Consider the following 27,693-nt stretch of genomic DNA (forward strand, 5'->3'; position numbering starts at 1 on the left):
TGAACTTCTTTAACTTGACCTTACCTGAGAAGCACTTTATCTACCCTTTCATTCTAAATGAAAGCTGTGCTGGATAGAGAAATCTTGGATGTAGGTCCTTGACTTTCATGACTTGGAATACTTCTTGCCAGTCCCTTCTTGCCTGTAAGGTCTTTTTGGAGAAATCAGCTGACAGTCTTATAGGAACTCCTTTGTAGGTAACTGTGTCCTTTTCTCTTGCTGCTTCTAAGATTCTCTCCTTCTGTTTCATCTTGGGTAATGTAATGATGATGTGCCTTGGTGTGTTCCTCCTTGGGTCCAGCTTCTTTGGGATTCTCTGAGCTTCCTGGACTTCCTGGAAGTCTATTTCCTTTGCCAGATGAGGGAAGTTCTCCTTCATTATTTGTTCAAGTAAGTTTTCAATTTTTTGTTCTTCCTCTTCTCCTTCTGGCACCCCTATAATTCGGATGTTGGGACGTTTCAAGATGTCCTGGAGGTTCCTAAGCCTCTCCTCATTTTTCCAAATTCTTGTTTCTTCATTCTTTTCTGGTTGGATGTTTCTTTCTTCCTTCTTGTCCACACCATTGATTTGAATCCCAGTTTCCTTCCCATCACTATTGGTTCCCTGTACATTTTCCTTTGTTTCTCTTAGCATAGCCTTAATTTTTTCATCTAATTTGTGACAATATTCAACCAATTCTCTGAGCATCCTGATTACCAGTGTTTTGAACTGTATATCTGATAGGTTGGCTATCTCTTTGTCACTTAGCTGTATTTTTTCCGGAGCTTTGATCTGTTCTTTCATTTTTGCCATTTTTTTTGTCTTGGTGTGCCTGTTACGTAAAGGGGCGGAGCTTTAGGTTTGCACCAGGGAGGGGTAACACTGGTCACTGCGCTGTGATTCTGTATGTGGGGGAGGGCCCGAGAGGAAGCAATGGCTCTTGCTCTCCTCTCAGCCAGTTTTTAGTCACTCCCTCTGCTTTCCACAAGCACATTGGGCCCTTCTGGTGCTGCTTCCCAAGTGGGTGGGTTTGTGTATGTTCTAGGACCCTGTGGGTCTCTCCAAAGACTTCTCCTGTGAGGCTGGGAGTTTCTCCCACTGCTGCCTCAACCCCCACAGGTGTTTTCAATCAGTGGTTTGAGGCTTTATTTCCCCGCGCTGGAACTCTGGGTTGCATGGTCTGTCTCCTGGTCCACCAGCTGTTGCCTCGCTGACCAGCTGCAGCCTTGTTCACCCCACTCCACAATCCGCCACCTCGCTGGGTCCGCCAGCCACTGCCTTGCCGCGTGTCCTCTCCGCCCAGCTGCCCGTCTCCGCCCCTCCTACCGGTCTGGATGGATGTTTCTTCTTTATCTCCTTGGTTGTCCGACTTCCATACAGTTCGATTTTCTGTCAGTTCTGGTTGTTTTTTGTTTTTAAATTGTTGTCCTTCTTTTGGTTGTGCGAGGAGGCACAGTGTGTCTACCTATGCCTCCATCTTGGCTGGAAGTCCACAGTTTTACAGTTTTACATTTCACATTTAATGCTATGATCTACTTTTAGTTAATTTTTATATAAGGCATATATTTTAAATTAAATTTATTGGAGTAACATTGGTTAATAAGATGATATAGGTTTCAGTTGTATAATTCTATGATACATGATCTGTATATTGCACTGTGTGCCCACCACCCAAAGTCAAATCATCTTAGGTCTCCATATATTTGGTTCCCTTTACTCTTTACTACTTCACTACCTCCTTTCCCTCCAGGAACCACCATACTCTTGTCTATGAGTTTTTGTTTGTTTATTTTTCTTGTGTTTAATTTTTGCTTTCAGTTTAATTTCACACATATAAGTGAAATCATATGATTTTTAACTTTTTCTGCCTGACTTATTTAGCTTAGCATAATATTCTCAAGGTTCATACATGTTGTCACAAATGGCAGTATTTCATATTTTCTTATGGCTGAGTAGTACTCCATAGTATATATGTACCACATCTTCTTTATCCAATCATCTATTTAGGACTCTTTGGTTGTTTCCATGTCTTGGCCACCATGAATAATGCTGCAATGAACAGAGGAGTGCATATATCTTTGTGAATAAATATTTTGAAGTTTTTCAGGTAGTTACTTACCCAGAAGAGGGATTGCTGGGTCATCTGGCAACTCTATTTATAATTATTGTTAGGAATATCCATAGTATTTTCCATAGTGATTTACCAGTCTACATTCCCACCAACAATGAACAAAGATTCATCTTCCTCCAATACTTGTTACACTTGGCATTCTAACAGATGTGAGGTGGTGTCTCATTATAATTTTGATTTGCATTTCTCTAATAGCTATTGAATTGAGCTTCTTTTCATATATCTGCTGGCAATTTGTATGTCTCCTTGGGAGAATTGTCTGTTCAGGTCTTCTGTCCATTTTTTACTCGGATTTTTTTTGGGGGGGTGTTTAGTTGTATGTGTTCTTTACATATTTTGAATATTAACCCCTTGTAGGAGCTATTTTTCTGATCAGAAAATAAAAACACACACTTTTTAGAAAACTGTGGTATAGCAACAAAGATTTTTAAAAAATGAAATTGCATTACCCAATGAAACTCCACATGTTGGTGTATTTCCTTTCAAAATTTATTTTAGTGACAACTGTTTCTTTATAAAAAGAGGTTTATTTATTCCGTGGAATCCCAGAGGATTTTCATACTTGTGAAGGAATAATATTTTAGAAATGTACTTAATTAAAAATATACCATTCTGTTAATAATATGTAGCCATCAGAAACTATATCTATGAGAACTATGCCAGAATAATAACAATAATAATAATAAACTCTACCTTCTATTGACTGCCTACTATATACCAGAAACTTTACACAAGCTGACTCTAATGCTAACAACAGCCTTGTGTCAACTTTACCTTTGGATGGGCCAGGTTTTGCCAGTTGTGAGCTCTTGGGTAAGTACCCAACCTCCCTATCCCCAGGTTTCCTCACCAGTGAAAATGAAGAACCTACTAACACCTCTCTCTGTAGTTACTGAGCATTCAATTGAGATGATCTAAGTGAGGTGCTTGGAACAGGGCCTGGCTCATCATAAGCACTCAAGAAATATCTTTTCAACAAATAATTTCTGGGTGCCCTGAAAATTTAAATATCAAAAATAAGATTAAATAACAACAGTACTAGAATAATGTGGGGGTGAACACTTATAATCCTGGGTGGGGAAGACCTTCTAAGTATTCTTTCAAAGGCAGAACCAATAAAGGCAAAGGATTATTAGGACAGACCATACAATGAAAATGATTTCTTAATGGCTGAAAACACCACAGTTAAAAGACAAGACATAATTTGGAAAAATTGTTACATATATGACAGATTACTTTAACATACAATGAGTTTTGCAAATAAAAACCACAAATATTAAAAAACATTTTCTTAGCCCTGGCTGGTGTGGCTCAGTAGATTGAGCACTGGCCTGTGAACTAAAGGGTCACCAGTTCAATTCCCAGTCAGGGCACATGCCTGGGGCCAGGTCCCCAGTGGGAAGTGCGTGAGAGGCAACCACACATTGATGTTTCTCTCCCTCTCTTTCTCCCTTCCTTCCCCTTTCCTTAAAAATAAATAAAATCTTAAAAATCATAAAAATAAAAAATATTTTATTAGAAAAATAAGCAAAGGATATAAATAGCAGAGCAAGACATTCTTATGTGACCAATTTATCTGTGCAGACATCTTCATGAGCCAATTGACACAGATGCTCTGATATAGCCATTGTGTTTCAGCTGTCCCTGTCACAGTGAGCATGCTCCCCTTCCCCCGCCCTCCCCCACTCTTTAACCTCCAGTCCAGAGGACCATCACTTTCTACTTTAGTCCTTTCTGCATTGTATATATTTTCTTTTGCAAAAGTGTTACTTCTATTCAGAGAGAGAGAGGGGGAGAGAGAGAGAGGGAGAAAACCTTGTTAGGACTAGCCTCTAAGGGGAAACAGAAGTCATATCTGTTAAAGAAATTTTATAATATTTAATACAATATTTGCATACTCAAGTCTTGAGAGAAAAGTTAAGGGTTTAGTTGAGTGTTTCATCTACAGTCTGGAGCTGAGAATGTGAAATCTTATAGTATTCCAAATACCTTCCATCTCCTCCTCCATTCAGTGTCTATATCTATATCTGATTCATTCACTCATTCGCTGGATAGGTAACTACTGAGCACCCCTTGTCTGCCAGCCATTGTGTGAAGCGTGGGATCTAGCAGTGAGCTAGAAACACTCTGGCCCCCATGGAGCAGACAATCTAGTTGGGGGAGGAGCAGGCAAAAAAAAAGTAAATGTTTGGGTTAATGACATATTGTCAGGTGTGAAAAAATAATGAGTCAGGAAAAGAACACAGAGAACAACAGGGGCTTCTGTTTTAGAGAAAATGCTCAGGAAGGCCTCTCTAATGAGGTAATATTTGAAGATAGGGATAAAGGAGGTGAGGGAGTGAGAGGTACGAGGATTCCTGAGAACATTCCAGGCAAAGAGAACAGCAAACACCCTGAAGCAAGAATGAACCTGGTGTATTTCAGGAAAATCAAGATTATTGGGATGGCACGAGAGCTGTAGAAGATGAGGTCAGAGAGGTGATGGGTTTAGGGAGATCAGGGGAGGATGTATATATCATGGTGAAGACTCAGAGAGGACGGCATGTCCTGTGTGGCTTCAGATAATGAAAGACATTGGAAGACAGTGTTGGGCTTCTCTAGGCTCTCCTAATGTATATCTTGCTGCTTTTCCCCTGTATCTTTGCTCTGATAAATCTTAGCCAATAGTGTAATCTACTCTTGAGTCTTGTGAGTCTTCCGACAAAGCACCAACAAAGCTTTTTCTCACATTATTCTTTATACATTATTTCCATGATGATTGTTTAGAAAACCTTTTCTTTAATGCAGAAGTTGTTTCTTTTCCATTGTATTTTTAAAATGTAATTTTTGAATTGATAATGTTTTTAATTAAAATTAAAAAAATAATTGATTATTAATTGATGAATAAATTTTAAAATGTGATTTTATACAATGGAATAGTATTCAGTTATAAAAAGGGAAAAAGTATGAATATATACTACAACATGGATGAACCATGAAAATATTATGCCAAGTGAAAAAAGCCAGCTCAGAAAGACTACATGTTGTGTGACTTCAACTATATTAAATATCCAGAGTCAGCAACTTCATAGACAGAAAGAAGATTAGTGGTTGCCAGGGCAATTGGGTTGGGAGGGGAGAGTGGGTGAGGGGACAGTGGAAAAGGACTACTAATGAGTACAAGGTTTCTCTTTGGGATGATGAAAATGTTCTGGAATTAGATAATGGTAATGGTTATATAAGTTGGTGAATGTACTAAAAGCCACTTTAAAAGATGTGTACACTTTAAAAGGGTGAAGTTTGTGGTATATGAATAATATCTTAATAAAATGTTCTAAAATTAAATATAGTAAATTCCCAGAGGGGAAGGGGCGGAGGGGCTTGGTGAAAAAGGTGCAGAGATTAAGAAAAAAAAAAACCCTCATAGACACAGAGAACAGTATGATGATTACCAGAGGGAAAAGGAGGGAGGTAAAAAAGGATAAAGGAGGGATAACTGGTGACAGAAAGAGACTTGCCTCTGGATGGTGAATACACAATATAATATATAGATGATGTATTATAGAATTGTATGCCTGAGACCTATGTAATTTTATTAACCAATGTCACCCCAGTAAATTCAATAACATTTTAAGAAATAATTAAAAGGATGGGAGAAGATAATACCATGTTCACATTAATCAAAAGAAACCTGGAGGTGCTATATTTATATTAAAGATAAACAGAATTGAACATTAATAGTGGACTCTAGTTAGTAACTCTTTTGCTCACAGATGTATGAAAATACTTTATGCAGATACTAGGGTTCAACAAATAAGTGAATAGATAATAAAGATAGCCAAGTTTCTCGCAATCAGAAAAAAATAATTAAAAATAAGGAAAGTGGAAGGCTAGAATGAATCCCGTGTGGGGGATATAAGGGAAAACACCAGTATGAACTCACCTTTAATTTAATACATATATAGACCTCCAGGTACAGAAATAGATATAGATGTGTGTCTATTCATGGGTTAATATGCTTAAATATATTTTCTAACTCTGTTTTAGGAGGGCCTATAAGCAATGGCACCCAAACAGTAATAAGCACACCTAGTTCCCAGACTGTGGTTTCTAATACCATTCTTCAATAAAGGAATTAAGGCTCCTTGGAGTAATGGCCAATTCTGGATCAGGGGAGGGCAAGGTAAATACAAGGTGAACCTGTAATGCTTTGTGTCAGGAAATAAGGAATTCCTCCAAAAACTCTGGAACATGACAAGAGGACACAGGAGCCAATCTGAAGGAGCTTCCAATGGCCAATGCATCAAGATTGTGAAAGATAATGAAAGACTGAGGAACTGACACAGATTGGAGGAGACATGACAAATAAATTCAAAATGGGCTCCTGCAACAGAAAATATATTAGGGGGGAAATTGGTGAAATTCAAATATGTTCTCTATTTTAGTTAATAATATTATAATAGAGTTAATTTCCTGATTTTGATAACAGTGCTATGTATGGTATGTAAATTGTTGATATTACAGGAATTTGAGTGAAGGGTATACAGGGACTCTGTACTAGTTTTGCAATATTTTGTAAGTCTAAAATTATTTAAAAATTAAAAATTTAACTTAGATTTTTTAGTCTTACATGTGCATGCCTGTCTTTTAATACTCAGAAGTACAGTGGGATATTGTTTATTTTCACTTTTTCTTATTCTATTTTCTTTTTTAAATTTTGGGGATGGTAAGGAGAAAGCTCTGAAACCCATGAAATGGTTTATTCTGCAACTGACCCCAACAAGCTGGACGAGTCAGATTTAAGAAAGCATCCATATCTGACAAATGGAGGCATTTTAGATTTAGAAGGAAGACCATTCAGTTCAAATTGTTACCATGTTAGAAACTGCACATCCAGGGGAGATGACTCACTTGCCCAAGGTCACAGAAGCAGTTATCAGAAGAGCCCTAGGACTCCCATGTTCTTCTAGTCATTTTAGTGTTTTTCCTCTCTGGAGAAGGAAATGGAGTAAACATCAGCTGGGCTATTGCTTTATTAAACCCAAAGCATCTGGCTTTTATCTTATTCAGACTGTCCACATTACACTGGGATGCACTGCCTGTGAGGTTTTGTTGCTCTCCTTCACTTTCTGAAATTCAAAAATGGGGAAAAGCCAACTTTCACTTTCCTTCACTTACTGTTTCATGATAGTGTAATTAGATTAATACTTTAAATTAATGTTCATATTTAGTTCTTTGACAATCATTTGGGCTATTAAATTTGAGGAGGAGGAAAAGAGGCAGGGTGCACTTTCTTTTTAGACAAAGGTATCTAACTTAGAGATATTAAACTTTGTTTAATTGCTGAGAGTCTGAACACTGATCTATCTCTACTCCCTTGTCAGTCCTCCCTAAACCTTGTTTTATTGAGTTAGCTAGCCAGAATTGGGGATTATAACTGGCCTGTGGATCATGTACATCTTCACTGCTTGAAACTCTTTGATGTCTGATTTTGTTATACACTCATTAGTACAATGCCCTGGTCAGCTAGGGGGTACTTGTCATAGGTCAGCTGAAAATATTGCAGTAGCAGCTCAACCTATTATGGGTCAAATATTGTTCTGTAAAATAACTGGAATTTAACACAACTCATTTAAAATGTTTTATGGGAGCATAGCTCAAAATAGTTTCTTATCTCCTTGAAGCCAAGTTTGTAATTGGCTACCTGGTAAGAAAGAACCTGTGATATGGCCATTATTAAGATTGATGCTTTGTTACAGAAATCCCATTAACAGATATCTGAAAATCTGAATTTTGAGAACTGTCTGCTATTTCTTTTTTGAATGTTTTACTTATTTATTTTTATTTTTTAACATTTTTATTGTTGTTCAAGTACAGTTTTCTGCCTTTCCCCCCCCCCAACCCCTCCACACCACCCCAGCCCTCTATTTATTTTTAGAGAGAGGGGAAAGGAAGAAGAAAGAGAGGGAGAGAAATATCAGTGTGTGGTTGCCTCTCACGTGTCCCACACTGGGGACCTGACTGACAACCCAGGCATGTGGTCTGACTGGGAGTCAAACTGGGGACGCTTTGGTTTGCCTGTTAGCACTCAATCCACTGAGCTATACCGGCCAGGGATGTCTGCTATTTCTTAACTCTTTTGTTCAGAATAAACTCATACATGTTAAGGAAATATATACCTGATCCTACTTGATCATTAAATAATTGTCTTCATGTTGCATAGCTGTGTGAAGTCATTATAAATATTGTCTTTTTCTCTATTTTAAGATTTTATGAAATGTGGATATAAAGTACTTCTGTGCATCTGGAAATAATAATTAGTTTTTCTAGGAACATGACTTAATTTATAGAACATCATTCACCTACTGTTCTTTTTGCCCTTACATATTAGCTTTCTGCTTGTAGCATCCCTGAGGTTACCCGGTTTTCCTCTACCTCAGTCTGCTGCTTGATTTTTGACCTATAGGGTTCAGGGGTGTCCGATCCATGGGTATGCAGCTCAGGATGGTTATGAATGTGGTCCAACACAAAATCATAAATTTATGTAAAACCTTTTTTTTTTTTTTGCTCATCAGTTTTTGTTAGTGTTTGTGTATTTAGTGTGTAGCCCAAGACATCTCTTCTTCTTACAGTGTGGCCCAGAGATGCCAAAATATTGGGACAGTCCTGGCCAGAGGAACATGTATTTGTCATCTACTTCCTCAGTATCTCTAAATAATCTTTTCTTTTTCTTCTGTATTTCCTCCACCATGTACTCAGTCTTTATTTTCTTAAATTTATGGTTTTTGTTGTTGTTGCTGCTGTTGTCTAATCCAGACTTGCAATCCTGCTTGGGTTTTCAATGTTTTTATTTTTGTGCCTTCAATTCTTACCACCAGGTCAAGTTTTACTGCTAGGTGTAATTACAAAAGTTTAACTTACACCTTTTTCCCATGTTTCTTGATATTGTTTTCTAAAAAGTCAATAAAAAGTTCCATTTTTCCTTTAACCTTTTATTTTCTAAATAATATCCACTATTTGGATTAACCATATCATCTCTAGAGTTAGAGTAAATTATTTTTTCAAGTCTTGTTCATGATGAGTTTGTATAATATTGCTTGGTGTCATGTTTAATCTGTTATTTAGTGAAGTACGTATGCTTATAGGATTCATCAATTTTGATCATAGGAATTTAAATGTATATTTTAAATTGGACTATATCTATCACAACTGTGCATATGTTTTTCTATTGAAATTCAACTTTTTATTTTCCCCCTGGAAATTTGTAGAAAAGAAATTAGCTTTTTGTTCATATCCATGTTCTTGTAGATAGACATTGGATAGTGAAGACATTTTCTATATTCTAAAAACCATCCATTAGTTTGAAAATATAGAGTCCACAGTGATAAAGGTGTTAAAGGTGTTTTAAATGTCACAAATTTCCTAAACTAAGACATATCCTATGTATCAGCCATGTTTTGCTAGCTAACTGTATAACAGTAGAGACAGACTCATAGATCGCAGGCTGACGACTGTGGTGGGGGGTTGGGGGACTGGAGGGGATAAAGGGGTTGAGCAAAAAGGAAAAAAGAGAAAAAGGTCATGGACATGTACAACAGTGTGGTGACTTCTCAGGGGAGAAGTGGGGATAGTAGAGGAGAGGATGGGGGAGATGAATGGTAATGGAAGGAGACTTGACTTGGGGTGGTGAACATACAGTAGACTGTACAAATGATATGTTGTAGAACTGTGCACCTGAAACCTGTATAATTTTGTTAACCAGTGTCACTCCAATAAATTCAATAAAAAGGAAAAAATAAAGTTTCATGCAAATCTAAAAAAAATGCAAATAAAAAACCTTTTTCTCTATTACTCTAAACGCTTCACCTATCTTTTATATGAGTATGTGTCTAGGTACATTGCATAGGCAGCACTGTAGTATCAATCATCTTTTACTCATTTCCAAATACTTTTTGGAGACTACATTTTTTAAACTGACATTTTTTATGACCACATTGTCACGTTGCCTTAAAATTTTTGTTCATCTTATTTGTGGAAGAGAGGAACATTGAAGTAAGAATTTGAGGCTGTTTATATATTCAAGAGCTCTATGTTCTTCTGTTAAATGTTTGATGAACACCTATCTCAGAAGTTGTTTTTTGTTGTTAATGTTTATGCTTATCACATGCTCCATTAAATGAACTTAAATTGTTTCATTTTTTGGTAAAAATATAATCTCTAGAGTTTTGCAATTTCCTGGTTATTTCACTTTCTATTAACCAGGAAAGCATTCTCTATATAAACAAATTCACTTCAAGTTCAAAACAACTGAAAAAATTTAAAATCTTGTACATTTTTATTTTGCTAGTATCCAACTGGAGGAAGGATTTATTTTTCCAACTTTATTGATATATAATTGAATATAACATTGTGTATGTTTAAGGTGTACAACATGATAATTTTATACAAGTATTTATTTTGAAATGATTACCACAATAAGGTTAGTTAACACCTCTATCACCTCACGTAATTACCTTTTCTGGTTTTTTTGTGGTAAGAATATTTAAGATCCACTACTTTCGCAACTTTCAAGTGCATAATACAGTGTTGTTCACTATAGTCACCCTCCTGTACATCAGATCCTCAGAACTTGTTTTAACTGGAAATTTGTAACCTCTGACTAATATCTCCCCATTTCTTCCAGTCCTCATGCCATGGTAACTTCCATTTACTTTCTGTTTCTGAGTTGAGCTTTTTTAGATTCCTCATATGAGTGAAATCATACAGTACTTGTCTTTCTGTGTCTGGTTTATTTCACTTAGTATAATGTCCTCACCATTCCATCCATGTTGTCGCAAAAAGCAGGCTTTCCTTTCTTGTGGCTGAATAATATTCTTTCGTATATATTTTGGGCTATTATATTTCCAACAAGCCTTAAAAGTAGCCTTGATAAATGCCTCTTTCTTGGGTGAACTGCAGGTGTAACCATGGAAGTATATGAAACAAAGCATGGTACCAGCAAGTGGCGTAAACACAGAAAATGCTGCCTTGTAATAACAACTCTAACAAGGGCTCCTTGTGTGGCCTTGAGGAAGTCATAGGAATACTACTACCTCTGTTTCTCTTCATACAAGGGCAAGCAGCAGTGCTCAATTTGTACGACTATTGGTTATGTTTTACTACAAGGATTTTTATAAATGTCAGGGGTCATTTAATGCTGAAAGTCCTGTTAAATCCATTCAGCATTCTATATATGTTTAATTCCCCCAAAGAAATGATTCATTTAACAAACATTTATTGAAATCTCTTACTCGTTGAGCACAGCAGTCAGTATTGCACAGAATACAACATATGGAAGGCATAGTCCCTGCCTGACCCCTTAGTATGTAGCTGTTTGTGTTATTTGCCATAAACCAGGTACAAACTAAACGCTAAAGAGTCAAAGGGGAGAGGCACAGGCTGGGATTACAACCAGCTGTGGTGATTAAAGATGCATTCATGTGAGAGATGCTGTTTGAGGTATTCTTTGAAAAGGGGATGGGAAGATATTCCAGGGACATTGGATACCCTGAACAAAGATAGAAGGGGGAAACTTGGATGCATATTTGGAGAGTTGAGTGTTAAGTCAGCCTGCGAAGCATAGAGCTTGTGTTGGCAGAGAAGTAGCCTCAAAAGTCAGTGTGGAGTTTAAACCTTATTTTGTAAATATGAGGGATCTGACAGTGTTTTAAGAGTTGATATCATCAGCCTACGCAAGATGAATTGGTAGAGCAAAGAGGCTGGCAAAAGGGGGACCTGTGAGACAGTTGTTTAAGTATTGAAGGTATGAAATAATAAGAATTTAAATTAGCTGGTGGCAGTGGGAAGGGAAAGCCAGTGATGGAGTTGAAATACTGCTCAAATCAATGTAGTTAAAAGTAAGAGGAGATTGACATTCTATTCTAGTCTACTGCTGTTGTGTTTAGCATCTGATCTGCCATACTTTGGTTGTACATTAGCTGTCTTGTTCACCACCATATCTTTTGTGCTAACACATATAGCACATATTAGGATTTTACAAATTGTGTTGAAACATGAGCTTATTGAATCAGTTTGAGAAAGGAAAAATAATATGGGCTCCCCTGTAAGGTACCCAGTCATCTCTCCATCTGCATTTATACTTCCACTCCCAGTTCAGTTTGTGAATATGAATGAAGATTGTACACACTTATTTGCCTACTTTCCTCTTCCAACCACATTTTAACCTAGATTTGATGACCTACAGATTGCTCATCTTTGTGAATTTAATTGTTCCTTAGCATTATAGAAATGTTCTTTGGACAGATGCCCTTGAATACTCTTCAACTGTTGCATTTTGAGTGCTTTTACCCTATATATGGATTTTAAAAACTCTTGCTGAGTGGCCATTGTTAAATATTATTTTAGAGTAATTAGTGTGATAATATAGTAATATTCAAGCATTATTTTTTGCCTTAAAATGTTTGAAATTGAATTTCACAGCAGATGGCTAGCTTGTTAATCAAGGTATTCTGGGAAGCAAGATTAGTGTTAATAAGGTCATTCTGAGTCAAGTGCAGGAAAGGGTTTTCTGTAAAAGGTGACGGCCTAGTCCAATAAAAATATATTTAAAGTTTAATTACTGGCTATCGCTCTGAGTGTGTAGTGATATTTTCAAAGTCCAATAAGTTAGATCATAGAAAGGCAAAGAAAAATTCTCATAGAGAGAGCTCATGGATTGACATTTTAAATAAACTTTAATAGAGCCCTCAATAACTAGAAATTAATCTAAGCAATCTACTTATAAATAATGAGTAAATAAAAAATGGGAAAGTAATTTCAAGGTGTTATTTTAAAAATAATCTCTAGACTTATTAGCTACATCTTGGAGTTTGTGCAGTTAGCTCAATCTTTTATACCATTTCATCTTCTTCTTCATTTCTACATAGTTATTTCTGGTTTTCATAACACATGACCCTAAGGCCTTGGGAGCAGTCCTCAGTAATCAAGATATGATTCAGTTTTGCGCAACTGATTCTACTTTCAGATACAGGAAAGTCACCTGGGACATTTTAGAAAAATAAGGAAAGAAACAATCTCAGGTCTTGTAAATAACACTACTTCAGTTTTCTTCAGATAGAGTCCCATCAGTAGAAGAGTGGATAAAAAAGCTGTGATGCATTTACACAATGGAATACTAGTCAGCCACAAAAAAGAAGGAAATCTTACCCTTTGCAACAGCATGGATAAACATGGAGAGTATTATGCTTAGTGAAATAAGCCACTCAGGGAAACAAGAATACCGTATGGTTTCACTTATGTGTGGAATCTAATGAACAAAATAAACTAAAAAATAGAAACAGACTCATAGATCATAACTAGAGAGCACAGACTGACAGCTGTCAGAGGGGAAGGGGGCTGGAGGCTGGGTGAAAAAAGTAAAGGGATTAAGCAAAAAAGAAAACTTGTAGATACTGACAAAATATGGTGATTACCAGAGGGTAAAGGGGTTGGGAGGAGGTAGGAGAGGGTAAAGGGGGAGTAAATGATGATGGAAGGAGACTTGTTTTGAGGTGGTGAACACACAATACAATATACAGATAATGTATTATAGAATTGTACACTTTAAACATATATACTTTTATTAAACAATGTCACCCCAGTATATTCAATAAAAATTCTAAAAGAAACTTAAAATGATTTTAACTATTTAGCAGCATTCAGCTGGTGTCATTAATATTTTAAATAATATATATAATTGTGATTTGTATGTGTTAATAGGCTATTGACACCTAAAACTAAACCAAGACTCTCTCTCACTTTTCCAAATTCTGAAGACCTCACTCAGCATCTTTGAAGTATTAGTGATAAAACATATTTAATCATATTTCATTTGTTTCTCCCCCAATTTTCCTATTTACCCAGCAGAGAAACATAAGAAAAAATGATATTACTTCCAAGTCAGAGATTGTAGAGAAAAAGGAAAGCAAGATGGAAGGAAGGAAGGAAGGAAGGAAGGAAGGAAGGAAGGAGGGAGGGAAAGAGAGAGAGAGAGAGAGAGAGAAAAGAAGAAGAAGAAGAAGAAGAAGAAGAAGAAGAAGAAGAAGAAGAAGAAGAAGAAGAAGAAGAAGAAGAAGAAGAAGAAGAAAGAAGAAGAAGAAGAAGAAAGAAGAAGAAAGAAGAAGAAGAAGACGACAGAGGAGGAGGAGGAGGAGGAGATAAGAAGAAGAAGGAGAAGGAGATGGAGGAGAAAAGAAGAAAAAGAAGGAGAAGAAGAAAGAAGGAAGAAGAAGGAGGAGGAGAGGAGGAAGAAGAAGAAGAAAAGAAAGGAAGGAAGGAAGTGGAAGGAAGTTTTGAGACACCTATTGAGAAAAGCTTTTCATCTTGAAATATTTCAGCTCCAATAATAATGAATTTGAAACAAAACCAGGATGAAGATGTAATGAATAAAATAACATACTAATAAAAAGGAGGTGAAAGAGAAAGTAAGACTCCCCAAAGAGACAATTATTTATGCCAGTTTTATTACTCATTTTCCACTATAAAATCCTCATCTTTTCTTGAAGCAAAAGTGAAGAGCTATGCTTAATTATGGCTCAGGGAATTGTTATTCTTCCTATCAACCTTGCTCCTTCTCCTTCTCAATAGCACCACTAAATGCACTCCTAGTCATCTTTGATTTCTACCCCATAGTATTTCTTTCTTTTTAGTTATAGATGTTTATTTACTTATTTTTATTTTATTTTTTTATCTTGTTGTTCAAGTAGTTGTTTATTTGATTTCTGTCCCAGTAAGCCAAGTATTAGAACCCCTTCCAGCAACATTCTTTATGCTTCTACAATTGCAGGAGAGATAAGATATGTAAACTCCTTGTGGGCAGGTTCCATGTTCTGTTTTTCTTTATGTCTTCCACAGTATCTTTCTACAGAGAGGTGCTTATTAACCAGTACACTTTCTTTTATACATGTCCTATTTACTATGGTTGCCAGAAAGCTCAGAGCTACTGCTCAGCTGAAGCAATTCAACTTAGTCTAGATGTTTGATGTTTTTTATATATTTGTTGCTCTTAGCCCACCTTCACCATTATATCCCACTTACTCTTCAGGCTTCTGATAATGATCTTACTGGAAATATTTCTTTCTTGTAAGTTATTTTCAAGGTTTTTTGGAAGAATATAGTTGCATAACTAGAGAAAGAGCAAGAGAGCAAGGGAAGGAGATAATTCTGTTTCTGGATTTCTTATTTGCAGACTACTAAGCTATCTCAGTGGCTTTTTTTTTTTCATTTTGACGTGTTAATGTATTGCAGGCATTCCAGTAATGCAAACTGGGGGCTTCAGTTTTAATAAGGCTTCCAGTGATATTCATAAGTAAACTAAGTGCTTCTGAAACTACTCTTAAAACATAAACAACAGGGTAAAGAATACTTGTAACTCTTTAGACGTGTTTTCTTTACATTTAAAAGGACATAGTGTTGTATGAAGATGTACTGCTTTCTTACTGCATCCCTGCAGGGTACAACAGATGAACTTTGGATTCAGTGCTTGCTTTGAGGTCTGGGAATCTATCAATACTTCAGCTTCTGTTTGTCCATGCTGAAATGCCATGATCAGCACTGGATTTTTTGCTCAGTTGATGTGAAAAGTATTTCCCTGTTAGCTTGTCTTTTCCCAGATATTTTGGTGGGGGTGGGGAGTCAGGAGGAGGTAATGCTTACAATTTAGTTTGGTTTCTGAAGTAAGTAAAGGTATTAATTTACTGGAAAATTGAGGATAATTTACTACGAAACCCTTTATCTGCTTAAATTTGGGCACATAGAGAACATTTAGAAAATCACTCTGGGAAGATTTGTAGAGCAAATGTAAGTAACATGTCTAACACAGCTCTTACATATTTAATAGCACTCACTACTTTGTAAACAGAAAATGAATGTTTCTGAGGAGTAGTAGAGTAGAATTTTGAGAAGCCTAGTCCTTTTCATTTTATTTCTTTTTGTTGTTGTTCATTACTTGGACTGGCCTTCTTTTATATGGCTATTAACATCATTACTGAGCTTGGAGATGTGGAATCAAGACATCAAAATCACTTGACCTTTTAGAAATCGAATTATCAGTAATATAAGAAAATGCTTAGTAAACAAGATGTCCGTTGTTGGATGAGACAGTATCCCTATAGAGCAGAGCTTCTCAGAGTTGTTGGCAGACTGGCAGCACCAGCTCTACCTGGGAACTTGAGAGAAATATAAATTCTCAGGTCCCACCCCAGAACTGCTGAATCCGAAACTCTGGGGGTGGGTCTGAGAGTCTGTGTTTTAAGAAGCCCTGCTGGTGATTCTGATGCACACTAAAGTTTGAAAATCATTGGTTTAGAGAAAACCATGCCAGTCCAGGAATGTATCAACAAAGGAGTATATTTCTCAGTTTTAGAATTCTCAGCAGTTTGTCCCTCAATGCTTTTTCATTCTTTTTTTCCCCACATTGTTTTTTAAAATAGCCTGATTCTAGAGTTATTGTTTATGTTCAGATCTGGTGGAAAGAAAGTGGTACCTTTTCTGGAAGATTATATCTTCCAGAAAGCTTGAGAAGCTTGTTATGTTTCTCACCCCCATGAAGTACCACAATGCTTTATTAGCTAATAAGTCTTAATTAGAGATAAGGCTCTGAAACATACTGCACAAAAGACAGCAGTTTAAATGTTTAACCCAACATGTCTAAAAATTCTTTGACCACAGAACCCTATTTTTGTGGAGCATGTAGAAACTTCTTATGGAAAATTACATCACAGGTGGTTGGGCAAGAATAACATCACTGTGTAAATGTATGAAACTAAAATGAAAAAAATACTTTTCTTTTTATAACCCTTCAAAAATATTAGTGACTTTTTTAATACCCCAAGAGCACTGTTATAGGTGTTTCTAGCTGCTACAAGGTGCCCTTTCAAAATTTTGTATGCGATAAGTGTGAGGACATAAAAGGGTATGCATAGATATCATATGTATTGTGTGTGTATTAGTTATAATGTGTATTTTATATTTATAATATGTATTGTATATTTATTAGTTTTTAACAATAGAAATATATATGTATGTACATATGTATTATACATTCAAACATGTTTCACATTTATATGAGTTAGTCTTGGCTTCTAAGTGGTTGGGCATATTGAGATAAAAATTAAAAAATGAAAAATTAGTTCAAAAACTTATAAACAGTTTTATAATGAGATTCAATTTCAATATTTCACCAATTTACATAAATAACATTCAAAATCTTTTTGCTAAAATTAATTACTTATTAGCATTTTAAGCATCATTAACATCTCATTGTCTATTATTTGTTTTGCTTTATCCTCCTAACTTACCAGGAAAAATTTACTTGCTTGATTAATACATGTTATAAATAAAATATAACATCAGTTTGGCCAAATAAAACATTTTAAATGCACCAACTAAAAAGTGTGATGCTCCAAAACTTACTTTAAATAATGATTATTTATTAATTATGATTCTAAAGTGAATTTTCATTATGAGAGACCTTGAAGTAAGAAGATTGTGATGGTAGAAATGTGTCTCTCGATTAGATAAATGTGTCTCCCTAAGTAAGCACTGGCTTATTGCCAGTTGAAAAGGGAGCAATAATTCTTTTATCTTTTCAGTTATTTGCAAGGATAAGATTAAAGCCTGAATCGACTTCTTTATCCTCTGTTCTTTCACCTATCATACCACTGAGCTGTGGGAGCAGCAACTGTTTAACAATATTCAGTTCTAAGAAGAGAAATGTCCTTGGTTCTTTAACATTGTATAAGTTCCCTCGCTAGGCACATGAAAATGTATAGTACTCACAATATCAAGAATTAGTCATATAGTAATTCAAATTCAATACTTTTCTGGAGAGGTAAAGTGGTAAAACATGGTTTGTAATCTGTCATATTTTTAATACTTAATTTATAGTAACAATTTTAATTCTATTTTAAAGAACTAATAAAGAGAATAATATAATATTTTTCCATTTTATACTAATACTATTTTCAAAAATACTAAATTTCACTTTTTCATTTTACTCATTCAAACAACTTCTGAGGTATATAGGGGCAGAAATTATTCCCAGAAAAATTGATTAACAGAGTTGGAACTTAGCCATGATCTAAAGGTAATCAGAATCCAGGGCACTTAAATCCCAGTCTAGCACTCTCTTTAATAAAATACTGAATTCATATTAAAATTTAGACTTATTCCTGGTTTGTCTAGGGAGAGGTGCATGAAAAGTTAAAGTATTAATAGCCTATGATGTGATTCCAAACAGTTGATTCATTTCAACACAGGATTTGTTATTAATGTTATTTTCTCTATCATATTGTCTTTAAAAGTATAAGTACACTTTTGGGTTCTGCATGCTCAATTTTCCAATTACTTTTTACAATATCCAGGTTCCCTACTATCATCAGCAAATACCTATAGCACCTTGTTTTTAGAAAGCTGTGGAAAAAACCTAAATGATAAGTTATGTTGAATAGAATTAATGTATTTATATTATTGAAGTGTTTACCTCATGTATCCATATATTGATTTGTATGTGAAGTGTTTAGTATTATTTACTTAACTAAAAATAAGTTGGCAATATAAAAAAGAAAGAAACATAACTCTCGTTTATAGCCTACATTTGAAGCATTAAAAACATCAAACCCTAGTTCCCAGGCTCACAAATCAACACCCTACTTTGCAGCATCTCAAAGTATATACATTCTCTGCTCTTTTAAATCAAATCTCCACTGTTACTGAGTTTTTGGTTTTGTAGTCTTTTGTGAAGGGGTCTGTGTAGTGTACGTGAATTCTCATTTGCCTGTGCTCTTAGTGGAATGAAATGCTTCGGAAGAACACTTTGTACTACTTTGTGATAAAGGTTGATCTTTTGTCTTTGGAGATTTTCTGTGTGATAGCGTTGAAGCTACAGCACTCAGACATTTGTGGTGGGAGTAAACCTGCTTCCCAACGCCATTGCTTTGTTTTTAAAAGATTCTTCTTTTAGCGTGGTAATGACAGTCACAAAATGCACACAACCAACTCTTTCACTGAACCCCGCTTCCATCCATCCTCTATCTATGTCCATAGGGTTTTGCTGCACTGTTCTTTTGTCAGGTCATGGTTGTTTGTGTTTAAACTCTCCTAACCAAACTCCTGATAATATGGCACTGCTTCTCCCAAATGAACTGGCAAAATTCTACTGCACAAACATTTAATAAAAAGTTGAGCTAAGAGAGGACGGGTTTCTACTAATTGTTCTGCTTCGGTGAGGATGAAAGACTTAATGCATATAAAGCACTTTGAACAGTGCCCAGCACATGGTAAATACACAATAAAGTTAGCTGTGATTATTCAGGTGGACATGCTGTAAAAAAAGAAAGGACATTCAATTACCTTGTCTTACTCTTTTTCAACTTGTCCAAGATCCCTAGATACTTAACAAAAACATCTTATTCTCCATAAATTTTAAATAGTTTCTGGACATACCTAACAGCCAATTGCTGTAAAATATTTGTGATGATCTTAAAGGGGAAATAGTGGCCCAGACAGTAAAAATATTTGAACTAGTTCATTTCTCAGGTTAGTTAATGTCAAAGTATGGTGGGGTAATAGTTTGCTGGTTAGGAATGTGAGCACCAAGCCTGAAGTACCTCAGTTCTAATCCCAGCTCTGTTACATTAGATCTGTCACCTTGTGTGTGTTTCTGTAACTCTCTGTGCCTAAGTTCCCCAGTAAAACACTGACCTCCTAAGGCTGTTTATTGTGAAGATTAAATGAAGTAATGGAAATAAAGCACTTTGAACAGTGTCTAGCACATGATAAATACATAATAAAGTCAGTCGTTATTATTCAGGTGGATTCAGTGTAGAAAAAACATGCAAACAAGATCACAGACTTCTATGAATCCCTTAAAGGGGGTTGTCATTATGTCCATTGTAAAGATATTAATGGAAAATATGATTTTATGGAGGCCTCAACCTAGTCTCTAAATATATGTCATTAATTGTCACATACCAAGTAACATAAGCTAAAACATATACAATTTTTCTCCAGCACACTCATAAATGGTCAGAGTTAGTTCACTTCTAAAGGGTCACTTAACGTCATATACTAGAGTCTAGTATATAAAGTCAATGTAAAACATGAAACAAAATAAAACCAGTTAAATGCTCCAGTTATATTTAGTACAAAAATAAGTTTGAAACTTTGGCACAATATTTTACATTACCTTTATTTCATTACATCACTTTATAAAATATGTTTTTCTAGAATTCAATTTTATTTGCCTCATATAAGAGACACATAAACTGGACTCTTTATTTTTCAGAAAGACATGTCTTCTGAAGCTTTCTAATTTTATTGTAATTTTCAGGTAAGGTACAATTGAGCCTGAGTAGATCCATTTTATTTTTTCCTCACTAAAATAAGGAGTTCACTAATTAAAAGGCACTGATTAGACTGTCACCATGACCCTTAAAACCTTTTTGTGGTTAATAGAGAGGGTATATGTTTTTAAAGAACACTACATACTTATGAGCACGTTATTCTCCCAATAACTCTTGTTCCAGTTGTTGAAACTGACTTGAGGAGTTCAATGAACAGATTTTAAAATTACTAATTAACTTTTTCTGTTCTTTGCTTTGCTTTATTTTTCCTTGTTTTAGATTTGGAGATAGACATTCTTTAGTACAGGTCATATTTCACATTCTTCTCTGTAAGGGTATGAGACTTTATGGTTGAGGGATGGATTTATTTTAAAACATAAACCTCCACTTATCATTTTATCTTCTTTAAACTAACCCCATTTCTAGTCACATTGTTTGTGGATAGCCTTGTTTAGTTCTTTAAATACCAGGAACAGTTTCATCATCATCAAATATTAACTTCTCACTGAAAGCAGGTGAGCTTAACAAGGTTACTATATTTACTAAGTTAGAGTGAGAGGGGATCATTTTAAAATATACAGGGTCTGGCATAAATACCACCCCTTTTTATTACAAAATCTTTTATTACAAAATCATAAGCATGTAATTCTGTAACATAACAATATCACACTCAAGCACATCATGTGACATTTTAACTGACATGTTCAAATTAAAACTATAAATTATTATACCCATATTATTACCCTACCAACCACACTCAAGCAAGCGTTACTTTTGTCAGACCCTGTATATGTTTTAAAAAGTAATCTTAGTAGTTTTATCTAGAACTTTGTCAATTCCATTCAAATCTCTGAAACATTCTGAATGAAACAATATACTTGGTAGGTATTCAGGCTAGGCAGAATAGATCTTTATTTTTGAAAGAAAAATGACTTATATCAATAAATTACAATGTTTTATGTCTGCAGAACAAAACATAAACTTTGCCTAATTTTCAGATGATGTTTTGAAGAATCACTTGGCTAAAAAAAAACCCACTTTATTTAAATGCAAAATGCATTTGGAGTTTGGAGCTTTTGGTGGTGGAGTGATTGATACTTTAAAATGCCTACAGTTTTAATAACAAGTTAGCACAAAGGTTTCAATAAGACTTTTTTGGTAATAAAAATATATTAACATTAACAAAATGTAGATGTAGTCTGTGCCTCAAAATATTTTAATGACAGTCCATGCCACCAAGTAAAACTTTCTGCTTGGAAATTGCACATTTGGTGTTAGTTTGGTAGTTGGGTAGGAGCATGAGGAAAATACTTTTTAAAAAGTGAAACACAATTTCACACTCAGGAGTTTAGTCAGACCCTGTAAATAGCCATATTGATATTATACTTCCAATTTTCTTTATCCCAAAGAAAATTTATGTTTAGCAAATGAGGGACTGATTTTCATCTTTGTGCCTCTAATTTCAAAATGAAGAGGTAAATCAATAATTATATCTGCCCTTTATATAACCTTTAGGTAGAGGGGTGCCTGGCTATAAGGTTTTTATTATTTAATTTATTCTTAGCAGCATGCTGAACCCTGCAAAGATAAATTGTTTAAATCTGAAAAATAATCAGTACCTTTCTCACCTTATACTGTCCTTACAAGTTGCAAGATATTTGTCTAAATTTAACTCTTCTTTTTAACTTTCGTTTTACTTAAAGACAGGAAATTTAATTTTGCCAAGTGGAAAACCCAAGGTTTAAGTTGAGTGCAAAGCTAAGACCCTTAGGAATTGAGGGGATTGCCAAATACATTCTTAACTTCCCAAGTTTTAATGCACTTAAAACTCACTTGAGACCTTTAAGTCATGGGAAACGTAAGGTAACTGGCTTGGGTTCAAGGGACAGAAGTCATAGTTTGACAGAGAAATCCAGTTTGACAGAGAATACTCGAAATCGTAACTTCAGAAGTTGCTTGACAAGGATTCAAATAAAAGAAAAAAGCCCCAGCGGCCATTTGCAAATATCTGACAGAATTTATAGCTTTTGCAAACGTTGTTGGGAAGATGATTGTGGAATCTTTCTTTGTAGCAATCATAGGAAAAAACCCACCATCTTGTTAGTTTTTGGGAAATCAAGTAAGCAGATCTTCAAATAACGTCATTTTGTTTTAAAGTTGATGAGGGGGGAAAAATTGATTCCTGGCCAGGGCCACTATCTCTGTGGTGTTTGTGTATTCTCCCCATGTTTGTGTGGATTTCCTTCCACAGAAACTGCAGTTTCCTTCCATGTCCCAAAGACGTGCATGTGAGGTGAACCGGCATGTCTACATGGTCCCAGTGTGAGTGAGTGTGGGGTGTGAGTGACCCTATGATGGAAGGGTGTCCTGTCCAGGGTGGGTCTTGCCCTCTGCCCTGAGCTGCTGGGAGAGGCTCCGGCCATCTCCGATCCTGAACTAAAATAAGCAGACTGGAAAAGAATTCCCTCATTTGTTTTTCTTCATCTTTCTTACATGTATGTATAGCTCCCATTTATTTCCATGTTTAATATTAGAAGTGTTTCAGGGTCTTTTTTTAGAAGTATGGTCATGTTTTTGTGACCAGAAATATGCCATAGGAACTTGACTCTTGTTTTTATCAGTTAGCCTCTGGTAAAATTGTATTCCTTATACATCATTTCACTTAAATGCTCATTTTCCAAGAACCTATTAACAATATTAAGTGAGGACTTACCGTATAAGCAAAAGTGTTAAATGTCATTTGAATGGAAGATCCAGTTATTTGGAGTTTACTATATTTTCCTATTTAAGAGAGAAAGAGAAGTGAAAAGTATGAAGGAAAACTAACTTGACTTATAAAATGTTACAGGGCTTGGCTCGAACTTTAGTAGGAGGGAGTTGAAATAGATCAGTATTTTCATGAAGATGCTCTAATGAGTTATGTTAAAAGGTGTTTTATGAAAAAAGAGGGATAGTTTCTGTGATTAAGCTATGTTGGGAAATGCTGAGTTAACAAGAGTAAGCAGGGGTTTTTTTTTTTTTCACTGAAGGACAGATAAGAGACAACCTTTACCATGCTCTGGTGGGTTGTCAGTCTCCAAAAGAGGAATATACTTTGCCATTTCCTCCAAGTATTTAACCAGGAAATTCAGTTTCTAAGGCTTCTTGGGAATAGTGGTCTGTGGTACATACTCTGGCAAATTCTGGACTAAATGATCTCTATGATCTGACATGTTTATTATCATATAAACTTCCTCAATGTAGTACAATTTCATTCTTTTTGACTGTACTAATTCTTAATCTTTAAATTCAAATGAAGAAGTCTTTATTCTTAATGAATAAAAAATAATTTCAAGATTCTGTCTAGAAACTAATTCTTAAATGTTCAAAATTACCATTTTGTGATATACATATTCTGTTAAGTGGAGCTATTATGGATTGCCATTTTTCCTGAACATATTATTTTGTTCATTAGAATTAACCATGCCCCTCTACTTCTCCCTGTCTTTTAATATGCATAATCAAAGGCTGAGTGAAAAAGAAATCTATGCAAATAATGGCTATTCATGCTATTTTTGCATGTTTTGAATATGTATCTGCATAGACTTTACGTGTGCATAGAAAAACATGATGCTTAAGCAGTCATTTTCCTGGACTTCAATGGATGACTGTTGCTTGAATTTTAGTATTCCACAGAGAAGCTTGAAAAAAGTTAATCTGCCCTCCTCACCTTTCCACACACATATAAAAACCTTAAAAACATAAAAGCCTTATCTTCCTGTAGTAGTTCATACATTCAAAAATTTTGTAAAAATTTAGAGTTAGTAGTTAGACGTGGTGGTCACTCACCATGCCTGTCTTTGCCCTAACCTAAAGGAGGAGTTCTGGCAGGCATCAAAGTCATTTGAATATACACTTGCACCACTCCGAGTGGGAAAGCTGAGTGGCTGACAGGGTTGGGAGCCGTGTGAAGCTTTTTGTGGGAGGAGCCATGGAATAAAAAACTGCTTTCCCCAACAGTCAACTTCCTTAAATTCCTTGTAGCTGGTCAGGTAAGCTGGGACTGAGCGTGCCTTCTGGTTTGCTCTGGGCAACTAACTGAAGGCCAAATAGAACCTGGGCTGATTCCATGGAGAGGGCAGCTTACAACTTTAAGGTAAAGGAGGTAAATTGAGTTTTGGAGAATTTGACTCTATTTAGCTCAACTCACCAGGGTAGAAGAATAAATAGGGAGAGGGTTGAGAGATAATATATTGTATTGAGCATACTTATACTAAAAAGTTATTCACTGTTTATCTGAATTTCAAATTTGATTGGGAGTCCTGTATTTTCTTTTGATATATTTGGCGACCCTAGACGGGATTCTAGGGAGAAGCCCTAGCCAGAAAGAAAGAGTGCAAGTAGCTGGTGTCCCCTTTGTCTTTGTTCTAAATTGCTTTGGTAGGTGACTGGATTGGGTATCTAGAAAAGGGAAGTGAGGGAACCCTAAAAGCAGGAGATTTAACTCAGTAAGGGCTGAAAGAAATACCCTTTTATGTTGTTTCATAACAAATTCTATGTAGTAAGTAGATTTTAAAGTTGCATGATTTTATGTGTATTTTATTTCCTGGAATAACAAATTGAATGCCATTATTTTTTCTTTCTTTTTTTCCCCTATATTTTAATGACATTTTATGTTCTGCCATTAACTACTTTAAAGACAACTTCCGTGAATACTTACCATCAGAAATGCCTCTGACTTTTGGTAACTTAGTACCAGTATACTTCAATTGCCTCTGGGTTTTAATTTCATTCTGATTGGCTGTTTTGTAAACGGAGATGATGCATTCTTGAGGAGCTTATTATTGAACAGATATTCAGTTAATATTTTTCTAAAGCTATTGAAGGTATTTGGTTAGATCAGCGGGGGATTAGGGAGGGGGCAAGAAGCATATTTGGAGTAGTGGTGAGACAGGCTTATTTTCACTGTGAACAGCAACTATAATTATTTGTTATTCGCCCTTTAAAATTTTTCAAGTAAAAAATTTAAGCTCATGATTATTTCAAGTAAATGTTTAATATGAATGCAGCTAAATGTGTGTCTTGAAGTACAGGGAAACATTTTTCTTGTAAGAAGTCACTATATGCAATAGAGATCCACAAGAAGGCCCCACCTATGTGATTATCCGAAAGCCAGTTATTCCACCTTTGTCCAAGTAGCTTCTGGGAATTTGACTTGCAGCTTGTTCAGAGAAATGTAGGGTGGGGGTTGAGCAGTTTGAGAAAGCAGTGTAGTCTAAGCCAGACCCGGAAATGCACTGCTCCCCTTGGGCAGGCCTAGATGCTCTTTAAATATAATCTGTTGCAGGTTCCTTCACTCAGCTCTGTGAGGCCCCATATCCTGGGGGTTCTTGTGACTACATACTCTTGGAATTAGACCAGAGTTAGTTTCTGTGTGCCTCATGGGTTTCTGACACTTCTGGTTCAGTTATACTGAATTACCAGAATTTTTCAGCCATGTGGTCACGTACACCTCTTAGTATATATTCATAGCAAAAAACAAAACAAAAAACCCAAAAGCAAAAACAGAAAAGATACACATTAATTATTATTTTCTGGGCCTGAATAGAATAACGGTTCATTTGGAACAGACAACCAGGAACAACCTCAGTCATGTGTTGGCTATGATCTTCTTGGAGGAAGATAAAAGAGCTTATAAAAGAAATAGCAAGAGAAAGAATTAGGCTTCTAAGGCAGACTTAGTGTTAAGCCCTGTAAGATTATTTTCACAAAGTTTATTCATTCATTCAGCAAACTTTTATGGAGCAGCCGGTATTAACCAGGCATAAGAAACATTCCTGGAGATTCAAAGATGAGGAAGATATAACCCTGCCTTTAGATAAGCTCAAAGTCTAATGGGGAGATAGGCATGCAAACAATTTATCACAGTGTACACAGTGATAAGTTCAACCATAAAACTGAGTACAAGGTGCAGCTGGAGGCACAAAAGAGGGAGAGATAAATGGTAGTGGGGGTGGGGAGATGGGCTCAGGAAAATTTTTACAGAGGAAGAGTCATTTGAACTGAAAATCCATATTGGGTAGTGAGAATCTCAAAACTTGGCTGCTGTCCTTACTGTGCTGCCTGTTAATTAGCACAAGCCACCTCATCTCTTTCTCTGCAAGATAAAGGTGCACAACATGTTCCTTAAAATCTGTTTCAGCCCTAAATGTAATGATTCTGGTAAACAAGTTATCTTAGTGGGCTATTTCAGAACAATGGTGTGACTGTTGAGCCTATTTCTCCGTTCATCTTTTGAAAATCACAATTTGAAAGTTTTCTTGAGACTGATAGGCAAGAAAATTATTCCTCCCTCCTCCCACCTTCCTACCTATTTGAACTTAGTGGCGGTTTGCTCCAAAGTCATTGCCCTGTATGTGTATATCAGTGCTGACTATGAAGGGAGTGTGTGTGCTTATCTGGCCCTCTGCATGGGGTCTACGTTCAGCCTCATTAATTTTTGTCTTCAATATATTCAGGAAATGGTTTATTATAGACTTTTTAAAAAATTCTTGTCTGCATCCCAAATTTAAATTAAAACTTGTACACAAGATTTTTGAAGATGCTCTTCGTACCTATATATATTGATACTCGTAGGTGGTTCAATATTGAAGGAGAAAATAATGCAGACTATATTTGTTTTTATAAAGATAAAACTCTAAAAGGAAGAAAGTAGGGAATTTGCCATTAATATGCTGACATCTGGCTAATACTCAGTTTATTTAGATGTGCCTCTTTCAGATAGTTCCTAGCCTTTAATAGGTCTGTAATGGTTGTAGGAACCAGGCAACCTGGTACGTATAATTTCTAATTCTAAAATTGCTGTTACTTCCTTTGAGAGGCCATGTGTATGCTTGTAAGTAGGTTTCAGTGGAACAATATAAAATCAATAGAATTTTTTCATTTAATACATGATCATTTAAATAAATAACATTTTTTCTTTTCTTTTTTTTTAGATTTTATTTATTTTTAGAAAGAGGGGTAGGGAGGGAGAAAGAGAGGGAGAGAAACATCAATGTGTTGTTGCCTCTTGCACGCCCCCTACTGGGGACCTGGCCCACAACCCAAACATGCGTCCCTACTAGAAATCGAACCAGCGATCATTTGGTTCTCAGGCCAGCACTCAATCCACTAGCCACACCAGCTGGGGTTCCCTCAGTTTTCTTGATTGTTTGATACAGTTTTATTATTCTTAGCCATATTAT

General features: G+C 35.7%; 1 protein-coding gene across 10 annotated transcripts in view; it reads left to right on the forward strand.

Moving 5' to 3' along the window:
* Positions 1-27,693, forward strand: part of MBNL3 (muscleblind like splicing regulator 3) — a 118,180-nt gene that overhangs the window by 58,034 nt on the left and 32,453 nt on the right. For 2 of the 10 annotated variants that reach the window (XM_045200574.3, XM_045200575.3), the window contains exon 1: positions 24,468-24,605. The exons of 6 other annotated variants lie outside the window; for them this stretch is intronic. In XM_045200574.3, the coding sequence (XP_045056509.1) occupies positions 24,579-24,605 (27 nt within the window). In that variant the 5' untranslated portion in view covers positions 24,468-24,578. Of the gene's footprint in view, positions 1-24,382; positions 24,615-27,693 lie in introns of those variants that run through there. 2 more of the 10 variants (XM_045200576.3, XM_045200573.3) reach the window with 2 other exon arrangements.

Source organism: Desmodus rotundus, chromosome X, assembly GCF_022682495.2.
Source record: "Desmodus rotundus isolate HL8 chromosome X, HLdesRot8A.1, whole genome shotgun sequence".
Lineage (NCBI taxonomy): Eukaryota > Metazoa > Chordata > Mammalia > Chiroptera > Phyllostomidae > Desmodus > Desmodus rotundus.